This window comes from Lissotriton helveticus, chromosome 1_1 (assembly GCF_964261635.1).
Source record: "Lissotriton helveticus chromosome 1_1, aLisHel1.1, whole genome shotgun sequence".
Classification (NCBI taxonomy): domain Eukaryota; kingdom Metazoa; phylum Chordata; class Amphibia; order Caudata; family Salamandridae; genus Lissotriton; species Lissotriton helveticus.
Window position 1 is genome coordinate 584,429,127 of NC_136057.1, and position 26,598 is coordinate 584,455,724.

Genomic DNA, 26,598 nt, shown 5'->3' on the forward strand with positions numbered 1-26,598 from the left:
AACATGTGCATGTATAGTTGTACTTTGGTCATCTCTGTTGATACTGCATGCCACTCTTTTGGGTCGGAGCACAAAGAGATTGATGAAAGTAGGTGCCTGAATATTGTATTACTCCGGACTTACTCCTGGAATACAGGAGAAAGCCAGCAGAAAGCGTCTACTACTGTTTCTACTACTAGAGATGCTTAAATCTATTTGTGTGAACATGTAAAAAAGTTAATAGAATTCTTAGTGAAATAACTGAAGTATTAGAGTTTACATTAGGCATCTAATTTGAGATTTGTCATCTAGAAGTACATTTACATGCCTTCCTGTAATTGCAGACTGACAGAACCTAAGACCTCAAAACTATTCCTGATTCCCATACTTGTCCAACAAACACCACCTGATAGTGATTTGCACAGAGTTTGATTTTAACATCATTGTATAGTTTATTCACATTGATATAGGGGTGAGATTGTTGGTACTGCTAACTCCACAGGCTGAAACTTCCTAGATAATTAATTTGTTAGGTTTTGTTTGGAGACCCATCATAAATCAGCACCTAATGTGATGCATAGTTATGCATACAATTTATTTGCACGTTCCAGTGATTTTAGTATTTGTTGGGTATTATCAACCTGGACTTCTAGGCTAACAGTGGCATTAACATTAGAAAACACTTGAGGAAAGCGTTTACCTGTATAGGAGGAACCATTTATTTTAGAACCATTTTATACCAAATCCTATTGTTGTTCATTCAATTCGTAGTTTGTTATTCAAATAAACTTGATAAGTATGCTACTACAAAATAGTGTGTGACTTCTCTATAAAATGTATGTATGTGCACAATTTATTGTCTACATACCTCACAGCCTATTCTCTTATGTTGAGTCTACATATTTTTAGATTAGACTAACCACTGTCTGCGCTTTCTATAAAACCTTGTAACATAAATTCCACTTCATTCATTATTTTATTTCAGACTTTCTAATTGCTACAGGTTTTGCCAATCACTGTGCCGTATATATCTACTTTAAAATAACCAACCAGCTGAAAACACAGGAATAAAGACCCACAATAAATCTTTCCCATGACTGACCTGATGTGTAAAGCACAGAGATATATTGCAAAACTGTATCTTGGGAAATTGTGGAAACTGATAGTGTCAGCAAATTTATTCAGATTGAAGGTTTAAGTCCAATAGTCTTACAATATAAGAACTATAATGTTTATTTAGTGTGGGAGTAAAACAGGATTCTTCTGGAAAACAAAAATCACGTCATAACTGTGAATCTATTTATCATACTGTACTACACAGTATCACAGTTCACATTTGTGTTTGTTGTTCCTTCGCTGAATCATAAAATTTATTTTTTTGATAACATTTGTTTAGCATAGCCTTTGCCGTCCTCTATAACTCTGAAAAATCAAATGCATAAGAATACATTTTCAGTGCAAGTGCTGCAGAAAACAATATTCAAACACCTTTTCGGAAATATGGAGGTGACAGAGTAGTACAAAATCTGATCAATTCAGGACTTATTTTATTGACCAACGTTTATTTCATTTGTGAATAAAGGGTAATGGTTTTGAAATGCCAAGGAATGCAACTGCTCAACTGAAAAGAAATATTGATAATTCAGGATTACAGATTCAACAAACTTGTTTATATCTCTGAAAATATAACTTATATGTTACCCTTCGCAACTAAGGTCCTTGCAATTAACAATGAATGGGTAAACCATCGTCTTTTGGCACCTACTGGAAAATGTGATGAGGCTAAATGGTATTGAGGACACATGCATGGCACCTCTCTATTAAACTCACACACTTAGATCCCATGCACCACTTAATTCTCTGTTACCTAACACATTGGTTAAAAAATAACCAATGCTCTACGAAGGGGGCGTACCCATATGCTTAATTTGTGCTTTTGCTTGTCAGTGCTGGGTCTCTGTGGCATCTTTCTCAGTCCTAAAAACAAATATCTGACAGCAAACTTAGGAGCGGTGTCAGGTCTCATTTGCCCTTCAGCATATCTTTACCTGGGAATACCTTTTTTCTCACCACACATTCTAATCTGTCTTAATCAATGCAGGTAGCAGTCTACCAGATTATAAAGCTCACATATGTGCACTCTACTGGCCACTCCATTAGGCAAAAGAGTGTAAAGGACTCAGAAATACTTGCAATTGTGTTGCTGTAGTCAACCATATAGGATCTTAATCAGTGTCCACACTACTGGCACCAGTCATCAGTCATTTAGCTGCATGAACTTACGCCCTTCTATCTGCAAGACCAGAGAAGTGCTGTCTGTGCAGCAGCACAACACCAAAGCACTGGTTCAGTTGCCTCCTCTGTCTACCTAGTTTGAACATTAAAAAAGTGCTTTCTGTACTGCTATTCAGCAGTCTATTCAGCCTGTGGTTCCGCACATGATGGACAGCATGAACAGCTGTTCAAAATTAGGAGATAGGTCTTCCCTGGGTAGGATTATTAAAATGTAAAAGTGTAGAACCTCAATTCTAGAATACTGAATAAATCACAAGGTAGGACTGAGATATTTTGAAAAAGCAAGGCACTTACAGAACATAAAGGAACAGTTGGATGTGCTGCAACATGCAGGACAGAACTGAAGTACGTTGGCAGAGCGGTGCATGGTTTTGATGTGCTTGAACCTGCACGTCAGTACATTGTAAGAGCAATGCACTTTCTTATTTCTGGAATAGCTGGATGAGCTGCAGCCTGAAGTTCAGAACTGAACTACCTTTAGCTGAGCAATGACAGTCTTGCTGAACTTGGAAGTGTTGAACCCTCTTCATTCATTATTATGGAACATTGATAGAGGAACGTAACCTCTAGCAAGTCATGACTGAGTTGTGTTAAATAAGCCATATATGTGGTAGTTGTATTCATCAAAGGTCAGCAAGTAGCCATTTCTGTATATTGGTATATGGCTCTAATGGTTGGAAAGAGTAGGATCTGATAGAGGTGGTATTTAAATGCCTTGGTATTGGGTGCCTAAGGCCTAACATTAGATTTGGGCCCAAACTCTGATTTTTATTTAACACAAATTAAGCAATGGCCTCGTAAAAGGGTAAGGACTGACCTCACAATATATTATATTATTTCATGGCCAGCACCCTTAGTTCTCATTGTTTGGGGACATTCTAAAGAAGACCAAATACCAGTCTTAAACTCAGCTAAGTTAACAATTTTGAAGTCCTTATACTTATATATTTCAATGGTGATGAAAATATGCACCAGGGATTAAACTGATCAGACAGTTTAGAGTTATTTTGATCTTCAAACCCACTAAAAACACAAGTTTTACATGTTAGGATGATTCATAAATCAGCACTTCAAAGTTTGCAACCAAAGTAATTCCTGAGACTAGCAATGCTGCTTTAAATTCAGGTTATTAGGCTCATTAGGATGATAAATCTTCAGGTCTTCCACGATCAAACTGTGCTTTTGTATGTCTTTTGCTTCTAACAAGCTATTGCCATTAAGCCTATTAGCACTTAGGAAGACAGAAACCAAGTTGGAGCAAACAACAGAGACTTGCCACATGCTTATCTTACAGTAATCATGGTATTCATTACAACACTGGTTAAGACGATGTGAAAAATCTCAACAATTCTGAACGTGATCCTCAGTAGTGATTGAATAGTTCTAAAAATCACTGCACTGCTACAAATATTTTTCCTGTATTGTATTTTGTACACTACAAACCTAATTATCAGTAATCACTATTTGAGCTGCCAAAATAACTGGGCATTTATTATTCATTAGTTCATCGACATCATGCCAGAAAAGGGTGGTATATTTCACAACAATTAAAGATGACTCAAAATCTAGTTACTCTTACCGCAGGAATGTGCTGCCCATTACATTTCTTCAGTATCTTTGTATTAATTCAAGTACTAAATATTGATATATATATTTGGAAAGAACTAAGATTCTTAAACTGATTTTCTAAGACGGTTACATGGAGAGGGTGAAAGCTTTTTTTAATAGCTATTATATTAAAATAAAAGAGCTCTGTCAACCTACAGCCCTTTAATTAACAGATTTACAGCTGCAGATTGGCACCCTCCACTGTAGATCAAGCTAAGAGAAGTTGCTTTCCCAGTTCATTTCTGCAACACACTGAAAATGCAGTCTCATGGCGAATCTCTGTCGAATTAAGTGAGGACCACACTTGTACATAAAACTGAACGGTTAATGCATGTTTAGTTTCAATCCGAGTAATTTACTCTACGTAGAAAATGAAATCTCAAAAATTACATTTTGGTGATGTATTTCTCTTATTTCAATGTAATACATCTTTACAAATATTTGGGCTTCAACCCCTGGTGAAATTTCCTAGATTGTCCATCATTCTGATAACGTGCCAAAAAATGATAACAAAGGGGATAAACAAACAAGTAATAAAATAGGAAACATAAAAATAATATAAAGTGGGTGGAAGCACCTTACCAGTTTTGGGTGTCAAACTCAAATCTGTGTCAGAAGAGGAGGACTGTCGGCTGTAACACTTGGAAGGTGAAAAGGAATAGGTTTGGTTTTTCAGAGGGGTGGAGGGTCCTGATGAATGAGTATTGGGGTTAGGATCTTCACTGAAGGGAACCCTGCCAGAAGAAGGTGGAAACATATTCAGTAATCCTGCCCCAAAGGGACTGGATGACAACGGCATGATCACCCAGGGCAGCACTTACTTTTCCTCATGTGAGATTCAGGAAATTTAGGCAGAACGTTAGAATACATGTCTACACATTAGCCATTTTCAGTGTAAAATTATGTACATCAACATTCAAAATCAATAAGAAAGCCAATTTAAAAAAGCATGAAATGTCAGACAAAACAAAAAGAATATGCAAAAAATACAAAAATTAAATACTTAAAAATGTATATATATTTATGGTTCTTTTTTTGTTTGCTCAAGTGATCTGAAAAACAAATAATAAAGGGAGCAATAAAAATAAAGATGTTTCCTTATCCTATAGCATCAAAATGCCACAGCTAAAAACAAAGTCAAGGACAGCATATCCTACGAGCTATATCTACAGCAAAAAGTCTCTTCTCTAACAGCAGATTTTCTACTTACCTGTTCGCAACTGAGGTCTCTTCCACAGATCCACACACACGTAGGTCCTTATTTCTAGACCTTTTACTTGGTGCTTAAGATTAGAAGGATGTCAGATTGCAGAAATACAAAATGACCATCATTTCCACAAAAATACATTGAAAATGCACTATATGATTGACATATTTTTGAAAAAACAAATTGAAAAGTAGACTCCTTAACTTTTGGGAGAGGGCTACTTTTCAAGCAGTAAAAAGCACCATCAAATCTGTGGAACAGACTTCTTAATCACTCGTTCATATATACAACTGTTGTCTTTAATTGAGCAGTTGGTTTCTATATGACAACAGTGCATTCCCAGTTAGAAAAGGAGGGAGAGAGTGGAAGGAGTAAAGATGAATGGTACCTGCCTACACTGCCTGCCTGCCTGGATTTTGCAAAAAGTATGTATTTGGCCTGCCTACTCCCTGTTCCTGAGCTTGTGCAGTCTCGTACCAGTGAAGATGAGAGTGGGAACAGACACAGAGAAGTTCTGAGTTAGTCGTGAGCCAGTAGCAGTGTGAATAGGGCTGTTGTGAGTCGAACGGCATCCATGGCTTGGCGGAAGTACCAGCGGAGACCTGAGAGAATCGATGGCCAAGTGGAAGAAAAAAAAACAATGTATACAACAAATTGCAAAGTTATATGTTAATATTAAGTTCAGGGAAAATTAATTAGCGGTCACTTCATAAACCATTCATATGAGCATGCATGCAAAAGTATAAATGAAAACAAATAAGGTGGTAAAAACAAGGAATTAACACAAAAGCATTTCAGACTGAGTAAGCAAAATCATCTGCAGAAGGTTGCTACTAATGATACATTCTACTGGGTTTAGGGTCCATTCTCCATTAAACCAACTACTCAAAATAATAATTTTCCATAAATGTGAACAAATCAATCATGATGAGTAAGTGCCTGAAAATACTAGGCATCAAACACAAATGGCTCGCGACACACAATTTGTTGAAAGCCTTAAACTGCATTCTTTTTACTTGTAATACAAAATAGAATCTGGGTTTTTCTCAACCGTGAAATTTGCAAGAAAAATCCTAGAAGGGAAAAGTATTTATCAAGTACTTCAAGCGAACATCGGTCACCCAAGTGTGGTTTAAATCACAACTCTATACCACAAACCATACATACTTCACGTCTTAACAATTATATCTAAAACTGAAGTAACGGCATTTAAATTGTGACAGGAACTGCTTTACAAACACTTCATACAAAAGCTAAGGTGCATCTCTGCACCCTATGGCCACCACCCAACACAAATCTTGAATGGATGCCACTGAAATGAAACAGTAATACGTATTTTTGAGCTGGCTCACAAATAGTTCAAACTTAATACGTATTTTTGAGCTAGCTCACAAATAGTTCAAACTTAATCAGAAAGGAGTGGTCACTAATCTGATATTTGTTCTTAACAATTGACACTCCTTTTTGTATTTCGAAGGACCTGAGTACCTACCTAACAAGCTAGCAACTTTCCTACAACAGCCGACAGAAAAGAACAGCAGCAATAAAAACTCGAAGAAAAAACTCCTGAGCTTCGGTGAAGAGTAAATTAACAAGGCTTTCTGAATTTTTTAGGGGGTGATGCAAAGACAGGAGATGGCAGGGGATGTGTGCACGTTTATAGGAAATGGGAGTCAATGCACATTTGAGGACAAATGGTGGGTGAATATCTAAAAAATAAAAGTGTTAAAATTCACTGCTAGAGGTCGCTCTCATCTGGATTTGCAGAGAGGGGCAGCATGTGAAAGAAAGCCTGCATTTAATTGAAATCATAGTCTGAGTTTTTTCAACAACGTGTTATTGTACTTCAATGGGCTAGGCCAGAATTTGCTGCTTTCCTAAGCATCTTGAGTACCACCTCCTGCAAGACCAAATTCTGTGTCTGATTAGTGTAACCATAGTTTATATTGAGGCAGGACAATACGGTGCTGTGTATGGTCACTATAGACATTATCAGGCTGTCTACTCCTGCTCATATTCTTCTAGGAGCCTAAGATGGTGTTGAAGCTACTCCTGTGGGGGGCTAAACTCCAAAACTCAATTCGAGTCCAGGGCATTGGAAAACCTCTGGCAAATAGTGTAGCTCCGAAAAGAGGTGGAGGCAGAGGGACAGGACGGTGTTTTTTACTGTATAAAAGGACCAAATAAGTGGGTAATTATAACAGCTCATGTTTCATAGCAGTGTGAGTTATAAGAGGATTTATCACAGAGAGAACAAAAAAGCCCACAGAAACGACATCCCTTTCCTGAACATTCCCTACAGATACCTGTCCACTCTCACCCACATTGGCAAGCATCAACTTATTTTTATTTCTATTTATCCGCCTGAAAAACAAAATGTCTCCATTAACTTTAATGGAGTCACACGCTTTTTAAATGTAGATCACCCTCTAAAAAGGATTCATTACTCCTTCACCTTTAATGGATTACTCTTAAATGGCCAACTCCACCCGCATTTTTGTGTCAAGGGTTTGACAGATAGGATTCTTTTCACACACATAATCATAGTAACATATATTACCATAACAGACCCTGGCCCTCAAGAGAACTACATTGTGTTTGAATGTGTTCTTTGTGAAAGGGTAACATGCCATAACTCTGAATGAAGTCAGCCACTAGCTTAAGTGGGCTGATGCACAGCCCCTTCAAGCATGCTGGATTGGGTGGGAGAAAAATGTAAATGACACCAACCCCAGACTAATGGATGAAGCCTTGCGTAAACCCCTATAAGAAACTATGTTATACACATAGTTTTAGTAAAACCAAAAGGCCTTGGCTGAAAGCCCCGATATGTAAATATATCATACAGATTTTAGTAAAAATCAAAAGGTCTCGTCAGACACCACACCTAGATAGGATACTCTTTATGTTATTAGTTTGGTTTCCTGGCTTACAAGGCTCTAGAGAACATGTGTGTCGTGTCGCTAGACCCAGGAAACCAGACAGAACGAGGTTTTGATCAGCAGGTACGCCTTTATTGTTACAGTTACAGCATGTATGTATCACAACCTCTTGCCCGAGGTCCAGCAGCCGAGTGCCCCTTGTCCCCACCCCTTGACCGGATGTGGTGTCCGGTGTCCCCTGGCTTCTGTCCTGTCCCAGGGTCCTAGTGCCCTTGGCCTGGGCACGACAATGTGAACCACAAAAGAATGAACATTAATATCCCAACTGATATGGGGTATTCTAAACCGGGTATATTACCAGTAGAAATCTGCATGACTTCTTCTGGATGCTCGACTGCCTAGGTGATACGAACAATGAAAACGCATGGTTCTACATGCAGGAGACCAGGTTATATTTTTTTTAACGTAAAACAAAGTTCAAACCTCCAACTACTGTAACTCAGATACCCATATTACATGAAAATGCTGCATTGTGGTTGTGTTCTAAAGATCAATTTTGATCAGGAAGAATTACAGTCACAAGCTTTATTACACTCACTAAGCACAAAATCAATCTCAAGAACTAATTTCCATAACACCAGTACAATAACACAGAGTTGCGCTACACAACTAGATTGATAACCTTGCTCAAATGATGTGTCAACTCTGGAATCTATGACGTGGACATACCAGCTTTAGAATCAGTCAAATTCCTATGGTGCTATATAGCCAGTTTTGATCTATGCGGATACAAATTTTAGTACTTAGAGGTCAGAAAATATTATTAATCCTACCTTGTTTCCAGTTTGCGAAAAATATGTTATATGAGGTAATATATTAAAACTTTTATTTTGTTTTCAAGTAACTGGCCCATTGTTCAGATAAGTACAATAAGTGCTGCAAGACCAGCCATTTGTGAAGTGAAAGAAAACAAAGTATGGAGATTTTCAAGACGACCGAACAAGGCAGCAATCACAGCACAGAGAAAGAATAGCAAACCTAAAACGTAAACTATCAAAAAAGAACCGGAAACAAAAACCAGAACGGAAATAATGCAGTGTATTGCACTATATTAAACCAATAATGCCTGCCTTTAGTGATGCATAATGGAACATCCGTGAATCACTCAAAAGGGCTCCTGCCCCATCTTGAATTGGGGCTCCCTCTTGTTTGTCCTTTTTCCTGAAATAATCAGATCCATTTTTAACTGGGCGATAGAACATTTTCTCTTTATTACCAGTAGCTGTCGCTCACAGCGGAAGGCCCGGATAAGAGCAACAAACTCCGTCCTCAGATGCCATGCACCCAAGTGCCAGTGACAAACCACTGGTTGGAAATACAGGGTGAAAACCAGTACATGGGTGGTGTGACTCACAAAAAAACATGCATGTAAGGTGGTGCCACTAAGGTGAGCCATATTCGAGACCGACCAGCCATATGCTCAATTTTTTCACTATGAACGGTAATAACAAATAATTCATGCAAAATTCTCCTGGTGAAAATCTGCAACAAGAAGAATCAAGAGAGGAATGCTTTCAAAACACATGAGAGGTAGCTTAAGTTGCTGCCCTCCAAATGTCTATGATCGGAACATACCTTTTGAGGAAACCCATGCTCTGTTAAAATAAGCAAAGGAGCCTAAACTCTTCTTATGTCTTTAGCTTTACAGATGTAAGAATCTGAAGACATGGCAATAGTGACTTTTAAAAAATATATATTTTATTTATTTGAACAAAACATGACCATTTATATGCAAGTGTCCAATCATGGACGATCGGTAATAATACACTGCTGAGGTGCTCCATTGTATTAACATTGTACAGTTAAAAGATCTCAAAAAGCATATTCTCCCACTGGACTTAGTGCATCTCCCAGTACCCCACCGCCCTTCCACATCCCTAAAAAGGCTTTCCCCAAGGTCAGCAATTGGCATATTATCATGTATATTGAACAATGCTAGGGTGAAGTTATGTAATCCATGCCTTTTCTACACTGGGGAGTGTTGTGTCCACAGGTGTTACGGCCGGTCCAGTTCTACAAACATCTGAGTAGTCTCTCCGGCTAAGTATGAGGTCTATGCTGAAATGAGCAACAAAGCAAAGTGATCGCTGTCAAAAAGATAACCTTCCAAGCCAGCAACTCAATATCACAGAACAGCAGGGGACCCGGGGTTTATGCAAGAGGGAAACCAAAACCAATTTGAAGTCGTATTAGAGAGCAGCATTCCCAAATGCATGGAAGAAGATGGAGAATACCATCAACATGAAGTACCACCACTATCTGCCCACGAAAAGGTCTAGGTAAGTTGAATGAAATACGCTGTGATAGCGGATTGGTAATGCTTGCTTTGCTACATTTTGGTTTCCTATAGAAGCTAAAAACAATATAAAAAAAAGAAATCATCCAAGGAAGCCTTGTGTTGATTCAATTGCCTCGCTCAGGCCAAGTAACAAAAACCTAGCCATTTCCAACTGTATCATTCCCTAGTAAAACCTTTCTAGCCACCTACATCATAGCTATGTTTAATTTAGACAAACCTAAGTGTAAAGAAGGAAAACGCTACTTACCAGTATGCATCTGTTCTTGGCATGTAGAGCTGCAGAGTTGTACACTTAGCATTAGATCGCCACCTGGTGTTGGGCTCGGATGATTGCATGTTGTTGTCGTCTTGGAAGAAGTCTTTGTAGTCACGAGATAGGTGACTCCTCCCTTGGACGATAGTGCGCATGGGCATCGGCTCCATCCTTAGATTGTTTTTGCCATGATGGGAAATGATGGAGTTAGTAGAAGTAAAGAAAAAAGATGTCCATACGTGTGCATCTAAGTAAGATAAAACTGGAACAGATAGAGGTCCCGGGGAGGCGGGAGGGCGTGTACAACTCTGCAGCTCTACATGCCAAGAACAGATGCATACTGGTAAGTAGCATTTTCCGTTCAAGGCATATGAGCTGCAGATTGTACACTTAGCATCGATTGTGCAGCAGTGTCTCCCCTAGCGGTGGTCACCTGTATCTGTTGCAGTGGTTTGAAAGAGAGTTTTAAGGACAGCTTGGCCTACTGCAGCTTGCTGCTTGGCTTGCACATCAACACAGTAGTGTTTAGTGAAGGTGTGTGTTGTAGACCATGTTGCTGCTTTGCATATGTCCTCTAGGGGGATGTTTCCTAAGAAAGCCATAGAGGCCCCTAGTTTGCGTGTTGAGTGCGCTCTAGGAGGAACTGTTAATGTACGTTTTGCTTTTTGATAGCATATTTGTATACATTTTACAATCCACCTTGCAATCCCACCTTTAGAGATGGGGTTGCCTTTATGAGGTGGAGAGAAAGACACAAACAGTTGTTTTGTTTTTCTAAAAGACTTGGTCCTATCTATATAGTAGAGAAGAGCTCTTTTAACATCTAATGTGTGTAGAGCCCTTTCTGCCACAGAGTCTGGATTTTGAAAAAACACAGGTAACACTACAGATTGGTTTAAATGAAAAGGAGTAATGACTTTTGGAAGGAAGTTTGGATTAGTTCCTAAAACCACTATGTTACGATGTAGTTGTAAAAATGGTTCTTGTATTGTAAATGCTTGTATTTCACTTACTCTTCTATAAGAGGTAATGACAATAAGGAAAGCTGTTTTCCACGTGAGGAATTGCAGTTCACATTTATGTAAAGGCTCAAAAAGGGGTCCCATGAGTCTTGTAAGAACAACGTTCAGGTTCCATACTGGAGAAGGTGGCAACCTGGGAGGGATAATTCTTTTTAATCCTTCCATAAATGCTTTAATTGCAGGCACTCTGAAAAGAAACAGATGTTGTCTATTTTGTAAATATGCTGCAATTGCTGCAAGGTGCAGGCATATGGATGAATATGCCAAGTTACACCTTCGTAAATGTAAAAGGTAACAAATTTGGTTATTGTTGCAATAAATGGCAAATCTTTTCCATTTAGCAGCATAACAGGCTCTGGTAGTAGGTCTCCTGGCCTCTTTAACCGCATGCGTGCGGCGGCTTTTTTCGCGCTGCGCGGCTTTTTTTAAAAAGCCGCGTTACATGACGAGCTCAGCTCGTCATCAGCGTGCGAGCGGCGCAACTGATGACGAGCTGAGCTCGTCATCAGCGCCGAACCGGTTAAAAATGTTCATACAGTCTGTTGGTAGGTTAAGATAACCAAACAGGAGCCAGTTCGCCAAATTCAGTTGATTTGGGTCTGGATGTTGGATGTCTCCATGGTTCTGCGTTAGCAGGAATGGAGTCAGTTGTAGCTTTTGGTGTGGAACTAGAGATAGTTCTAGCAGTGGGGTGAACCACGGTTGACGTGCCAATGTGGGGGCTACTAGGATTAGTTTGAAAAACTGTTGTCTGAGCTTGCGTACTACTAATGGTGTTAGTGGTAGTGGCAGAAAAGCGTGCGCAAATCTGTCTGACCAGTTCATCCATATCGCATTGCCCTTGGACAGTGGGTGTGGATACCTGGCGGCGAAGGTTGGGCATTATGCGTTTTCGTGCGTGGCGAACAGATCTATGTCTGGATGACCCCACTTGTGAAAGAATGGTTGAAGAACCTGCGGATGTAGTTCCCATTCGTGAATTTGTTGTGTCTGCCGACTCAACAGATCTGCTATCTGATTGTGAACTCCTGGAAGGTGCTCTGCCAACAGATATATGTTCTGTGGAATGGCCCATCTCCAAATGTTCTGTGCGAGCTGGGACAGTTGTAGAGAGTGTGTCCCCCCCTGTTTTTGTATATAATACATGGCTGTCATGTTGTCCGTCCGGATCAAGACAGCTTTGTTCTGTATTAGTACTTGGAAAGTTTTGAGGGCTAAGAATATTGCTAGCAGCTCTAGATGGTTGATATGGAACAATTTATGTTGACTATTCCATTGTCCTTGAGTAGTATGATGTAGGAGATGGGCTCCCCATCCTGTGAGGGATGCGTCTGCTGTGAGCACTAGTTGTGGAATAGGTTCAAGGAACGGCCGCCCTTTTGTCAAGTTTTTGGTGTTCCACCACTGCAGAGAGCGATGTGTGCGGCGGCCTACCAGGTCTGTTAGTTGACCTTGAGCCTGGTTCCACTGTTGTGCTAGACATTCCTGCAACGGATGCATCTGTAGTCTTGCATATGGTACTATGAAGATGCAAGATGCCATCATGCCTATTAGTCTCATGAAGACTCTGGCTTGCAGAGATTGTTGCTGTTGAAAGGCTGTGACTAAGGCTTGAATGCTCTGTATCCTTGCTGGACTGGGATACGCTAGAGCCGTAGACGTGTTTATTGTAGCCCCTAGATACTGATGTATGTGAGAGGGTTGCAGGTGCGACTTGATGTAGTTGATTGTGAACCCTAAGTCATGCAATGTTTGAATTGTCTGATGTGTGTGTTGAACACACTGATTAAATGACTTGGCTTTTATGAGTCAATCGTCTAGAAAAGGGAAGACATGTATTTGTTGTCTCCTGAGATGTGCTGCTACTACTGCAAGGCACTTTGTGAATACTCATGGTGCCGTTCTCACTCCGAATGGAAGGACTTTGAACTGTTAATGTTGTCCTTCCAGTACAAACCTTAGATACTTTCTATGAGCAGGATGTATAGGAATGTGGAAGTAGGCGTCCTTCAGGTCTAGTGTTGAGGAAATTGCCTTTTTGCAGCAGTGGGAGCACTTGTTGTAAAGTGATCATATGAAAATTATCTGATTGTATGTAATGATTGAGGGGCCTGAGGTCGAGAATTGGTCTTAGTGTCCCGTCCTTCTTGGGAATTAGAAAATACAGCGAGTAAACCCCTGTTCCTTGTTCTTGTAAAGGAACTATTTGTATTGTGCCCTTTTGTAGAAGTGACTGAAATTCTGGTTTGAGCAGAGTAAGGTGTTCTGTAGACATTGGACGTTGCCTGGGCGGTATGTGTGGAGGGGTTGCTGTAAGTTCTAGGCAGTAGCCATTCTGGATAATTTGTCTTACCCACCTGTCTGTTGTGATGGAGTTCCAGACAGGCAGGAATTGTGTTTATCTGCCCCACCACAGGAGTGGAATGCTGTTGGGGGAGCAGAGGGAAGTCACTGTTTTGTGGCGGAAGAGGTTTGAATACTGTTGATACCCCGACCTCTTCCTTTGTTGTTATTCCCTCTATATCCTCCTCTAAAATATCCCTTGTTAGAGGATGTTTGTGTGTTGGATTTGAAGGACGTTGTATTGTCTGCACCAGTTTGTTTGGAGCCCCCTCTATAGAAGGAGCAACTAAAGGAACCTCTAGTTTGTGTGGATAGATTTGGCAGTGTCTGCATCCTTCTTCATTTTTTCAAGTGCTGTGTCTACTTCTGGTCCAAATAATTGGTTTTGATTAAATGGTTGATTTAAAATGGTAGTTTGTACTTCCTGTTTAAACCCTGAAATGCGTAGCCACGCATGTCTTCGAAGTACGACACTAGTATTTACAGCTCTAGATGCAGTATCTGCTGCATTTAGTGTGCACTTGATTGAGGCATTAGAAATAAGCTTGCCTTCTTGTATAAGATCATTTGCCTGTGCCTTATATTGGTCAGGTAGATGTTCTAGCAGTTTCTCTAACTGATCATAATGAGCCCTATCATATCGGGAAAGGAGGGCTTGTGTATTAGCTATACGCCATATGTTGGTAGCTTGCGCAGCTATTCTTTTGCCTGAGGCATCTATGACCTTGGATTCTTTATCCGGTGGGGGTGCCTCGCCTGAAGTTTGTGAGTTTGCTCTCTTCATAGCATTTGATATAACTAGTGAATCTAATGGTAGTTGTCCTTTAATGTAGGTTGGATCTGCAGGTGCAGGCATATATTTTTTCTCAATTCTAGGGTTCAAAATCCTAGTACGTACAGGGAGGTTTCTGGAGCATGTTTAATGACCCCTTTGATCATAGGAAGAAATTGAACAGATCTTTGCGATTGTTCAAATGTGTCTAATAGAAAATCTTCCTCTGCCTCATCAGAATGCATAGTGACCCCATGGTAAATGGCAGCTCTGTTCAATAGGTGCCCAAAGCCAATGTTATCCTCTGGGGGAGAAAGGTTAGATGGGTATGACTGTGGGTCAGGAATATCTGGTGTATCCTGTGGGTTTGGGTACTCTCAGTCTGTATCATCAATAGAGAATGGGAAAGGCTCATCTGTGTCTATCCCTCTTCCTAAACTATACTCATCATCATTTTGAGGTGAGTGTGAGGATAAAGGAGGAGAATGTGAAGGAGACATCTGTGGTGAATTGTTAGAAGGAGCAGGAGATGAAGGAGAAGGAAGTATAGGTGAAGAAGGGTGCATAGGGGATGTGGCAGAGTCCTTCTTCTTGGCAGGGACCACAAGTGTGGATGTTTCATCTTCCTTCCTTTTCTTGTGTGGTGTAGTGGACACATGACCTGTTTTTGGGTCAATGTAGATCTTCTTTTGCAGAGGATCTGGCTGGAAAAGTTCTTCTCCTTGTGGAACCTTTGTCGGCGCCGATTTTTTCGGTACCGGACGAGGGTGCTGCTTGTCTTTAGCCTTAGGAGTTGTTACAGTGTTCTTTGGCGTAGTTTTCGGCACCGAAGGTGTTGTTTTCGGTGTCGTAGGCTGTTTCGAGGGCTTCGACGCGTCGGAATCAGGCCTTGTCGGTTTTGGCACCGAAGACGGTGTCTTCGGAGTGGAAGCTAGTCTCGTCGGCTTCAAGGCGTCGGACGCTGGCTTCGCACCCTTGTCTTTAGAAGTCGACGGTTTCGGAGCCGAGACTTCTTTCAGTTTCGGTGCCGAGGGAGCTGGTGGGATCGGCACGTGCGGCTTGCTCGGTACCGAGCTACTGGAAGGCTTAGTTACTTTCTTCGGAGCCGGGCTCGATTGCCGGGCTGTCGGAGTAGATTTTCGGTCGCGACTGGGCCCCGGAGGCAGAGTGTTGACCTTTGCCTTCGGTCTGGGTGCTGTGTGTGGTGCAGGGGCAGTAGTACTCACGCGCCGGCCCGATGGTATGGAGTCATCTGAGTCGTCTGCCTCTGATACGATTTGGAGATCATCGAAATCTTCTTCGGGGACGAGCGGAACCTCCTCGTCGAAGATATCCACCGGTTCCGGAGCTGATCTCTGCATGTCGTGTTGACGGGCCCTCCGATCTCTGATGGTTTTCTTGGATCGAAAGGACGCGCAGGCTGTACAGCTGGATTCGTCCTGTTCTGGTGATAAGCAGAGATTGCAGAGCTCGTGGTGGTCACTGCATTGAAACTTTGCTCCACACCCGGGGCAACTCTTGAATGGCGTCCTTTCCATGAGGTGTAAGCCTCACGGCGTGGATAGGCGTCGAAGACCGGAATCGAGCTGATGGAGACGAGACGATGTTAGTCGGTATCGAAATTATTTTGGAGAGTTTTGGGACGTTTTTTGCGCTTCGAAGTGCTGGGAAAGTGTGTTTCTAGCCGGAGCGGAAAACTTTCATCCGAACCCAGTGGCGGAAAAAAACAATCTAAGGATGGAGCCGATCCCCATGCGCACTATCGTCCAAGGGAGGAGTCACCTATCTCGTGACTACAAAGACTTCTTCCAAGACGACAACAACATGCAATCATCCAAGCCCAACACCAGCTGGCGATCTAATGCTAAGTGTACAATTTGCAGCTCTTATGCCTCGAAAACTATTTTTTCAGAAACCAGGCCCAGAATTTAGACATGGGTAGGTAGAACTGCATAATTAGATCAAAAATCCACAAGCTGGAGAAGCAACAGAAAGTTTTGCCTGAGAGTAGGTGTCCTAAATAACACATTTGGGAATAGTAGAAATACTTACAGGATATCTTGAACTTAAGCATATAAGGATCAGATGAAATAGTTGAAATGTGTGAAGAAATGTTCCCAAGCAGTCTAGAAGAAGGCCACCCCGCAATGACTACTCCCGGTTATCTAATCGATAGGAAAACTCCACATAATATGCCACTTACACTTAGAGGAAACAGTGAAACAAAGTGTACCAATATAAAATAAGAACCACTTGAGAAGTAAATCCCTCCCCAATATGTGGGAAGGAGTAGTTTCTGTCCTGTAACTCCAGTTCTGTAGTAGGGGTATCTCTGTTATAGTCATAATCTAGTGAATAGTCCCGCCCATGTGCGTGGACCTCGGAGCAATCAAAAATAATCTCTTACAGTGTCAAAAAATGCAGAAATGCATAGACACTTAAGAGAGAATTTAAAGACAGATAATGCAGCCTAAAAGGCTACACTGTCCAGTACTTCAACTAGACATTCCACCATAAAATCCACAAAGCAGCAAAAGCCTGTACAGATTTCCATTGCTTTAACAGCAAACTCCCTCAGGAATGATAGAGAGAAGAACCTGGACAGACAAGCCCCATAGGCTGCCATTATGTGGCTCAGAATAGGATACTGTGCCTTTAAGAGAATCTTCCAGAACCTTCTCCCAGTATCCCAGAATGCATAGCAGGTCCAACTTACTTTCAGTTCTTTTTGAAGGCGTAACACGCCAGACCTGTAGCATTCCTTAAAGGAATATGTCTCTCTCCACCGGGGAGGAGGGAGGGCGCTTATGACTATAACAGAGATACCCCTACTACAGAACTGGAGTTACAGGACAGAAACTACTCCTTCTGTAGTAGGGGATCTCTGTGTATAGTCATAATCTAGTGAATAGAATGGCAAGCCCATCCCCACACCGAAGCGGCGGTGGAGAAAAGAGAATCAACACCACTATTTTGCGAACAGATTTCGCAGTGAAGCCTGTCCAACCTGAGCATCCGCCCTAGCATCAGTGTCCAGGCAGTAATGCTTAGCAAAGGTATGAACCGACTTCCAAGTGGCCGCCTTGCAGATTTCTGCAATCGGAACATTACGGAGCAATGCTGTCGTGGCAGCCTTGCCCCTGGTGGAATGAGCCTTAGGCTTACCTCCTAAGGTCTTATTAGCTTTTTGGTAACACAGCTGTATGCAGGACACAATCCACCTAGAGATAGACTGCTTAGAGGTCGCAAGACCCGTCCTGACTGATCCATAATTGATGAACAATTGGTCTGACCTACGAATATCACTGGTTTTATCCAGATAAAATTTCAGCACCCTCCTAACATCCAGGGAATGCAAAGACCTTTCCGCTGGAGATGAAGGATTCTGAAAGAACGTAGGTAAAGATATAGTCTGGTTGATATGAAAATCAGAAACAACTTTGGGAAGAAACTTAGGGTGAGTACGCATAACAACCTTAGCAGCATGAAATACAGTATAAGGTTCTTGGCAACACAACGCCTGAATTTCACTCACCCTGCGCGCCGATGTAATGGCCACGAGGAACGCCGCCTTCCAGGACAGGTGCTGCAACGAAGCCTTATGAATAGGTTCAAAAGGCTCCTTCATCAACCTGGACAGCACCACATTCAAGTCCCATGAAGGCGAAGGAAGCCTGGCAGGAGGGAATACTTTCTTCAAGCCTTCTAGAAAATCCTTGATCACAGGGATCTGGAAGAAGGAAGTCTGTGAAGGGCATTTCCTGTAGGCAGTCAAAGCAGCCAGATGAACCTTAATGGAATGGACATTAAGGCCAGACTGCGCCAGATGTAGCAGATATGGAAGGATGACATCTTCTTTGCATGTCGTAGGGTCATAGTTCTTAGACTTGCACCAGATGCAAAACCTCTTCCACTTGTAAGCATAAGAAGTCCTAGTGGAAGGTCGCTTAGCCTCCTTCAGTATGTCCATACAATCCTCTGGCAGATTCAAATGGCCATACTGCACTATTTCAGGAGCCATGCCGCCAAACTCAAAGACGAGAGGTTGGGGTGCAGCATCCGCCCCCCGAACTTCGTGAGAAGGTCCGGCCTGCACGGCAGCTTCATGTGAGGAAGGAGAGACCGGTGAAGCAGGTCCGTGAACCACCACTGTCTGGGCCTTTCCGGGGCAATCAGAATCATCTTCGCCCTGGACTGGGAGAGCTTGATGAGAACCGCTGGAATCAGGGGAATGGGTGGAAAAGCGTACAGAAAGCCGTTCGACCAGTTGATCCATAACGCGTTCCCCAGCGTCCCCGGCTGGTAGTACCTGGAGGCGAAGTCTCGGCATTTGCTGTTTTCGGCGGTGGCGAACAGATCTACGTCTGGAGTTCCCCACCTTGCGAAGACTTCTCCTAGTACTTCGTCGTTTATGACCCATTCGTGGTTTTCCTGAATCAGTCTGCTCAGCTCGTCTGCCTGAACATTCTGCACACCTGGCAGATGAGTGGCCATTATCGAGAGTCCTCGAGCCAGAAGCCAATGCCAGATCGCCTGCGCCTCCTGAGACAGAGTGCGTGATCTCGAGCCCCCCTGCTTGTTGAGGTAATACATCGTGGTCGTATTGTCCGTCTGTACAAGCAGAGAGTTGGTCCGGAAGGACGGATGAAAGGCCTTCAGCGCCAAGTGAACAGCCCTGAGTTCCAGGAAATTGATGTGGTACGTGGACTCCGACGGGGACCACGTCCCTTGAATCTGCAGGTCTTCGGAGTGCGCTCCCCATCCCAGGAGAGAAGAATCCGTCACGATAGTCTGAGTGGGAATGTCCTTGTGGAAGGGAACCCCTCTGAGGAGATTCTCCGCTGAACACCACCACTTCAGAGACTGAAGAGCATGTAGAGACAGTCGTATCTTGTCGTCCCAAGAGCCTCTCCTCTGGTCCCACTGATCCTCCAAGCACTCCTGCAGCGGCCTCATGTGCAGCCGCGCATGTGGCGTCAGGAAGATGCAAGAGGCCATCGATCCCAGCAGAGAAGACACCGTCCTCACTGTCGCGGATGGAGTGGACATGAGAGCCTGAGCCTTCCGAAGGAGTGATAAACGTCGCTCTTCCGAAGGAGACACGCTTGCCGACAGCGTATCGATGGAGGCTCCCAAGTACTGGATGCACTGGACCGGAGTCGGGACAGACTTGGACATGTTGATGTGCAACCCCAGCTTGTTCAAGAGAACGCACGTCTTCTGGAAGTGTGCTCGAGCTTCCGAGAAGGAGGAGGCCTTGATCAACCAATCGTCCAGGTATGGGTAGACAAACACCTTGTTCTTCCTCAGGTGTGCCGCTACCACTGCCATGCACTTCGAGAACGTCCGGGGGGCAGACTTCAGCCCGAACAGAAGTACCGTGTACTGATAGTGATTGGTGCCGACTTGAAATCGCAGGAACTTCCTGTGTTTGTGTGCAATGGGCACATGGAAGTACGCATCCTGTAGGTCTATGGCGCAAAGCCAGTCTCCCCGCTGCAGCTGAGGATAAATCTGATGCAACGACAGCATGCGAAACTTTTCTCTGCGAATCCACTTGCTTGCCTGTCGCAAGTCCAGAATGGGCCTGAACTCGTTCTTGTCCTTCTTGCGGACCAGAAAGAACCGGGAGTACAAACCTCTTCCTCTTTGAGACAGAGGTACATCTTCTATCGCCCTTTTCCTTAAAAGGATGTCGGCCTCCGCCTGGAGCTCGCGCAGTTGATACTGCGAGCTGACCGGAGGAATCGATGGAGGAGGGCTGATGAACCGAAGACTGTATCCATTGCAAACAATATTCAGCACCCACTTGTCCTGAGTAATTTTTCTCCACTCTGCCAGAAAAAATTGAACGCTTCCCCTCACCGGAGCGGGTAACGGACGAAGGGGAAGTAACCGCTCAGGGTCGAGACCCAGCCGGGCCCTTGTTCGCGGTAGAGGACTGCTGTCCACCTCTACCCCTCTGACGTTTCTGGAAGGGTCTTCTGTATTGCTGCTGATGTTGCTGCTGCTGCTGTTGCCCAGAAGACTGTCCCCTTCCTCTACCCTGCGACCCGAACCGTCGTTGGAACTGGCGGAAGGGTTTCTTGTCCTTGGGCTTCTCCAAGCCCACGGCCGTCAGGGTTTCAGCCTCGGCCTTCATCCTGGCCATTTCGTCATCTGCATGTTTCCCGAAGAGGGTGTCGCCGGAAAACGGCAGATTTGCCACTCGCTGTTGCGCTTCCGGCTTCAGCGACGTCAGCCGGAGCCAAGCATGGCGTCTCTGATTGATACCGTGGCAGTATCCATGTGCGGCCAACAGGGAGATATCCACCGCGGCGCTGATGGCTTGGTTCGAAACCAGCATCCCTTCCTGGACGATCTCCATGAAGTCCTCTTTCCTGTCCCGCGGGACAAGGTCCGCAAACTGTTCCATGGAATCCCACAGCGCACGGTCGTACCGCCCCAGCAACGCCGAGTCGCTGGAGGCCTTCATCGTCGTGGAAGACGTCCCACACGCCTTCCTTCCAGCTGAGTCAATCCAGCGGCTCTCCTTATCCGGAGGCACAGTGGAGGATGGGGAGGTAGCATGTAGTTTCCTAGCCGCCGTCACAATCACCGAATCAGGCACTGGGTCCATCCGTAAGAAGGCCGGGTCCGACTCTGGCGCCCTGTACTTCTTGACAAGCCTGGAGGGAGCGGCTTTCACCACCGCCGGCGTAAGGAAGAGCTGTTCAGCAGGCTCAACCAGTCCCGGCACCAGAGGCAGTAGGGGGCGAGACAGGTGCTTCTTGTGCAAAGTCTCGAAGATCACAGAAGTCGTCGGCGTAGGGGCTGTCACCTTGATCCCCAACTTCGCCGCCCCCCTCAGGAGAACCTCCTGGAACGTGCCAATGTCATCTATCGGAGACACCCTCGTCTCCGGTGAATCCGACAATGTAGGTGAATATGAACGGGTCCTAGAGGTCGAACGGGACCTGGACCTATGCCTCCTATGGCGATGTCTGGATCTAGAGGAGGATCCGTGTCTACTCCTAGATCTGTCTCTCTTCCCTGAGCGAGACCTCGATCTCCTGGGTCTGGGACGCTCCGCCGGCTTCCCCGGGACGGACGTCTTGGGCTTAGGAGGAACCTTCGACTTAGGAGTCTTCTTCGGAGGTGTCGGAAGTCTGAGCATGGTCCCTGGCAGGGAATTAGATGATTGAAAAATAAATATAGACTCAGTCAGTTCTATATTGATAAAGACATACCCAGCCGGGCAGTGGTCTTTCACGTTTTATATTTTAAATGAGGACATACAAAACAGAATAACACCTTCAACAGTTCACGTGCGTGGGGCACAAGCCTGTACCCAAACCACGACCGTGCACCGACAGAGACATACACAAAAGGGCTTTTACAAGGCAAATTCAACAATCTCTATAGGGTTCCAGTTTTTTGGACAGAGAGATTACTTATAGGTACCATTACAATGTTTCATTTTGTACATTTTCACAGGTATATGGTACACATTGGGTCGACGACGTTTCGGACCCCCTTGTTAAATAATGGGGTCCATCATCAGGACAAGAAAATGGTTGCCTTTTTAGTTATTAGCCTCTTTAGCTCCTGGTTCAATGCCTGCCGACTGATCCGGCCCCCTGGTTTCAGGACCCCAGCGCGACTCGGCGCCGCCGATAATACTCGGCTCCGAAGGAACAAGCGGACAAAGACACTACTCGTCTGCCGCCACTGGACCCTCGAGAAAGTCTGATTAATATACACTGGTTGAAGCGGACTCGAGATAATTACTCCCTCCCGCCTTGGACCCTTAAGACGCCTTTCTGAATTACTGGTACAAGTGGACACAAGGAATTAATCCTTTCCCGCCCCCTTACCTCCAGAACTCTATTTGAAATTCCGAAAAATTTCGGAAATTCTAATAACACGGAATAGATTATTCCACTGTTCCTGATTCAGCCCTCTATCCGCTCGCCCTTATTTGAGCTTGCTAACTGCCTCCCTGGCTAAAGAGGCTAATAACTAAAAAGGCAACCATTTTCTTGTCCTGATGATGGACCCCATTATTTAACAAGGGGGTCCGAAACGTCGTCGACCCAATGTGTACCATATACCTGTGAAAATGTACAAAATTAAACATTGTAATGGTACCTATAAGTAATCTCTCTGTCCAAAAAACTGGAACCCTATAGAGATTGTTGAATTTGCCTTGTAAAAGCCCTTTTGTGTATGTCTCTGTCGGTGCACGGTCGTGGTTTGGGTACAGGCTTGTGCCCCACGCACGTGAACTGTTGAAGGTGTTATTCTGTTTTGTATGTCCTCATTTAAAATATAAAACGTGAAAGACCACTGCCCGGCTGGGTATGTCTTTATCAATATAGAACTGACTGAGTCTATATTTATTTTTCAATCATCTAATTCCCTGCCAGGGACCATTGTTGTTTCTACATAATTAACTTCCCCGAGGTCCCTCGCTGATACCGATTGGGGTCCCCTTGTTGTTTAAATAGTCTGAGCATCGACACCGATCTCGGTGGAACCGGAGGAGGAGCACCAGGCACAGGGGCCTGTGGTCCTGACGGAAGAGCAGGTAGAGGAGGCAATGGAGGAGGGGTTGGAGCCCTCGGAGGAGGACCTCTAGGCAAAGGAGGAGGAGGAGGAGGTGTAATAGTCTTCTTCGGGGTATACACCTCTGAGTACACCGTTCCCGGCAACCCACCATCCTGTCCTGACTGAGGGGAGCCCCCCACAGTCCTCGGCCTGTCCTTATGACCCCCTGACGTCGAAGACCGGTGTCCAGACGTCGAACGTGGTCCCCTCGACGTCGAGCGGCCCTTCGGCGTCGACCGTTTCACACGCATCAGCGTCGACCGGCTTCTATGCCTCGACGTCGATCCTGACCAGATGGACGATCCTCTATACCTCGACGGCGAGCGCTTACGCCTCGACGGCGACCTCGACCGCCTCGACGGCGACCTCTTCGATCGCCTCGATGTCGACCTCGATCGCCTCGACGTCGACTTCTTCAGCGCCGGAGACCACTTCTGCCTCGACGGCGACCTTGTCCGCTTTGACGGCGGCCTCGACGACGAGGATCCCCTCGACGACGACGATGTCCCCGCCCTTGACGGCGAACGGCGGTGTCGCCTCGACGGCGAGCGCCGACGCCGGGTCCTTCGACGCCGTCCACTCGACGCCGACGGCGACGATGAAGAAATCGACACTGGGTTCGACGGCGGCCTGTGTAAGTCCCTCGACGTCGACGGGCGACGTTTTCTCGACCCAGAGCCCTGGGGAGACCGGGAACTGGCCGTGGACCTTCCTCTCGACGTCGTGGTCAGTGCAACCGACCCAGACGGAGACAATGGACGTGTGCTGGACTTCCTGCCCCTGGGGAGCCCCCCAGAGGCCTCAGCATGGGCAGTAGAAGCCCCTCCAGACCCACCTTGAGCCATCAGTCTTCTCTCTTCAAGGCCCTCAAGTCTGATCTTCCTCCTGTCCTTCAGGGTCCTGCCAGAGAAGCCTTTACAGATCTCACACTCCTCTGGGATGTGGGAAGAGGGAAGGCAGAGGATACACACCTCATGGGGATCTGACTTGGCCTTCTTCCTGGAGCACTCCAGGCATTTGTCAAATAATGCAGGCATTATAGACAACAAAAGGGTGCAGCAAACCAAGAAGAAAGTCACCAGAGTACTATAAAAGTACACAAAATCGAATTTAGTGAAAAAACACCAACAAAACCCTTGAAAAGGGAGAGCTCGATGCTCCAGGGTCCTGCTTGCAGGAGCCGGAAAAAAGAACTGAAAGTAAGTTGGACCTGCTATGCATTCTGGGATACTGGGAGAAGGTTCTGGAAGATTCTCTTAAAGGCACAGTATCCTATTCTGAGCCACATAATGGCAGCCTATGGGGCTTGTCTGTCCAGGTTCTTCTCTCTATCATTCCTGAGGGAGTTTGCTGTTAAAGCAATGGAAATCTGTACAGGCTTTTGCTGTTTTGTGGATTTTATGGTGGAATGTCTAGTTGAAGTACTGGACAGTGTAGCCTTTTAGGCTGCATTATCTGTCTTTAAATTCTCTCTTAAGTGTCTATGCATTTCTGCATTTTTTGACACTGTAAGAGATTATTTTTGATTGCTCCGGGGTCCGTGCACATGGGCGGGACTATTCACTAGATTATGACTATACACAGAGATCCCCTACTACAGAAAGAACAGGCACCAAATGAGGCTGCTGGTAATGCCAACACATGAAAGTGGAGTGAACCCTTTTTATGATTCGGACTGCAGCACAAGATGTTTGCAATCACAAGAGAAGAAGGGAGAGAAGGACAAGAGAATAAAGATATTAAAAAACAAGATGCAGCATTTTTTGAAACCTCGCAGTTACAAAGAACGCACCTGGATAAATCCAATGCTTCTTCTATAAGAAATTGCATTATTATTTGTGGTGGGTGGCCACCCACCTCGAGGAATAATCACAACCCTGGTCAGGGTGAACCTGAAAGTCACTAAATTAACCGGAGCTCAATTCTCCAATAGCCGTGGGACAGAACACACAGGCTGAACATCGGCCTACACCAAACACAGTAAGGAAAATAGAGTAAAATGTAATACACAAAATGACAAAAATCCATAAGGAAAACTGGTGACATGAACTTTTAAAGTTTCATGTAAAAATAGCGCCAAGAATCATAAAGTGCCAATGATAGTGAAAGGTCATAGTAGACCGGGACCTTGCCACAATTTGACACTCACCTCGATGGAGCGTGGGTCAAATACACCAACTGAGCTTGTCGGAATCAAAGATTTTACCTTCTTACTTTCCATCACAGGAGTACATTTTTGAAACCCTTAGGGCTCCTGAAGAAGCACTTAAAGTCTCACAGAGTGTAAGATAGAGGCCAAACAACAAGGTCAAGTTCAGATCCAGTTTAAGTTCCACTGGTTAGCTGGGTGGTTGCAGGAAAGACATGCTGTAGCTTCTCGTATACCAGTAGCTTCAACAGGAAGTCAGCTGCATGACCATTGGAATCCACTTCTTTGTTATGGGTACAATAAGGAGAGAGATCCAGTCCTTTAAGGCTCTTTTCTGGTCTCAGATATCAGGTCAAGACCTGTCCTGATCCTCCTCCAGTCCGTAAGTGTTCTGAAGTGGGTGCCTAACGACGCCACATTTATGGCTCGCTATTGCTAGTGGATGGAAATGTCTTTTGTGCATACCCTAATCAATGGGGCACAAGTTTCCGGGGCGTTCTCTACCCACCTTGGGCATTTCCAAGACGAAGGAAGTCTTCAGCCACACTAAACTTGGGCTCTGAGGAATGGGGGGAGGGGACGACATGCACTATGGCAATCCTAATGTCCTCCCACATCGAACACTAAAATATGGTTTGGGGCAGTCAATAAACCCAGAGACAGACGTCTAGTTGAACACAATTTCCAACAAATCAGAAAGTAGAAATACAGGATATTTTTTGCCATCCTGTTTTTACCCTTTGAAGTGTTCCCCCACTTGTTATATGAATAAGCCCAGCGAAACTGTCAAGTAGGATTTGACACTATAATGTCATAAAGAGCCCACTGTGATTGGAGTCGACAGGAGTGTAGAATTTAATAAAATACCTACTTGTCCATGGGTCACGTTGCTTAATAAATCTACTTGTCCTTTAACAAAATCCATTTGTCCCTTTGGTGCCATGTAGTGTTGCGACAAATTATGGCAGCAATCTCATTATTATAAGAGCTCTGATATAGCCTCTCTGATTATGCCAGGGCTCATACCATAGTAGTGTTTGAATACTTGCAATCCCCTTATGTGGTCACGTTTCCGCAGATCTAGATACTTGGGCTGAAGGTAGTGGTATGCAATAGTTCCAGGGTTAGAATGCCCTTTTG

The 26,598-nt window shown here is 44.3% G+C and overlaps 1 protein-coding gene across 8 annotated transcripts in view; it reads right to left on the bottom strand.

Moving 5' to 3' along the window:
- The window catches only part of C2CD5 (C2 calcium dependent domain containing 5), a 1,003,795-nt gene that overhangs the window by 794,988 nt on the left and 182,209 nt on the right, over positions 1-26,598 (bottom strand). For all 8 annotated transcript variants that reach the window (XM_078674090.1, XM_078674088.1, XM_078674089.1 and 5 more), the window contains exon 8: positions 4,465-4,616. In XM_078674090.1, the coding sequence (XP_078530216.1) occupies positions 4,465-4,616 (152 nt within the window). The remainder of the gene's footprint in view (positions 1-4,464; positions 4,617-26,598) is intronic.